General features: G+C 25.7%; 1 protein-coding gene across 1 annotated transcript; it reads right to left on the bottom strand.

Annotated features, from left to right (window-relative positions):
* On the bottom strand, window positions 1–390 carry PVX_045190 (variable surface protein Vir18-related; the record flags this gene model as incomplete). Its single annotated transcript, XM_001612313.1, has 1 exon — window positions 1–390. A coding segment is annotated over one exon (390 nt), but the record flags the coding sequence as incomplete, so codon positions are not given.
* Window positions 391–1,004: the final 614 nt, after the last annotated feature.

Here is a 1,004-nt window from a genome sequence, read left to right on the forward strand (position 1 = left end):
TCCTTTATTACAATCATTCCTTCCTCCGCATGAGTTTTCGGATTTGACTTTTAATGCAGGAGGATTTCTAACATTAGACGCTCTATTGTAACGACATTTACGTGGTTCAAGACATTTTTCCATAAAAGCATTTATTTCAAAATCATCTATTAACTTATTTCGTAACAAATCGAGAGTGTAGCAAACCTTTAACTGGTCGTTTTTATTAATTATATCTTGTTTTATTTTTTGACAATTTCTGCAGAATCCTGTTGGGTTATTTTTATATAATTCTGCAATTTGTCTTTTAATTTCCTTTTCAAATTTATTATAATTAGTAATACATTCAGGCTCTTTGTAATTTCGGAAACTATGAAGGAATTTATTAGTCTTTCCACGCCATGCTGCCATTCTTTTTTATTACGTCGTCTTATGCTCTATTTAAATAAGTAATTTCGAAAAATAATATATATGTGTATGCATACACATTTGCAACATGGGATTTTATTTTTTTGTATTAAGCTTTATATCACTGCTATTCGTATGTACGAATAATTATAAAAATAAATGTTGCAAATAAATATGACTTCACATAACAATAATGGATTTTAAAAATGAATATATTAATAATTTATTTAATTAAACATTCATATGAATAATTACTTATAAAAAAAAAGGTAAATAATGACTATTTTGTTAACAAAGCTTCAAATGGAGTTTTTGTTATATCCATACATGTTAGTTCCTTAATGGAACATAATAAGACTTCAAATGTTTATATTTTATATCACTCTCACTTAATTATATTTATTTATTAATCATTAACTTGAATCGATTAGACAAAATTTTCATTTTTAGAAAAGTGAACAATTCCTTTTTGTATGGCTATTTATAAGGGTACATTTTAGAAATTGTTGCTTTGTGTCTCCATGCTAAAATGTATCTTTCTTTTTCATGGTAAAATTAAAGCCCTTTCTATATATGACTGTGATACTATTAAGATCTATTGATTTGGAATGCTATGT

Source organism: Plasmodium vivax, genomic scaffold (assembly GCF_000002415.2).
Source record: "Plasmodium vivax scf_4813 genomic scaffold, whole genome shotgun sequence".
NCBI lineage: Eukaryota > Apicomplexa > Aconoidasida > Haemosporida > Plasmodiidae > Plasmodium > Plasmodium vivax.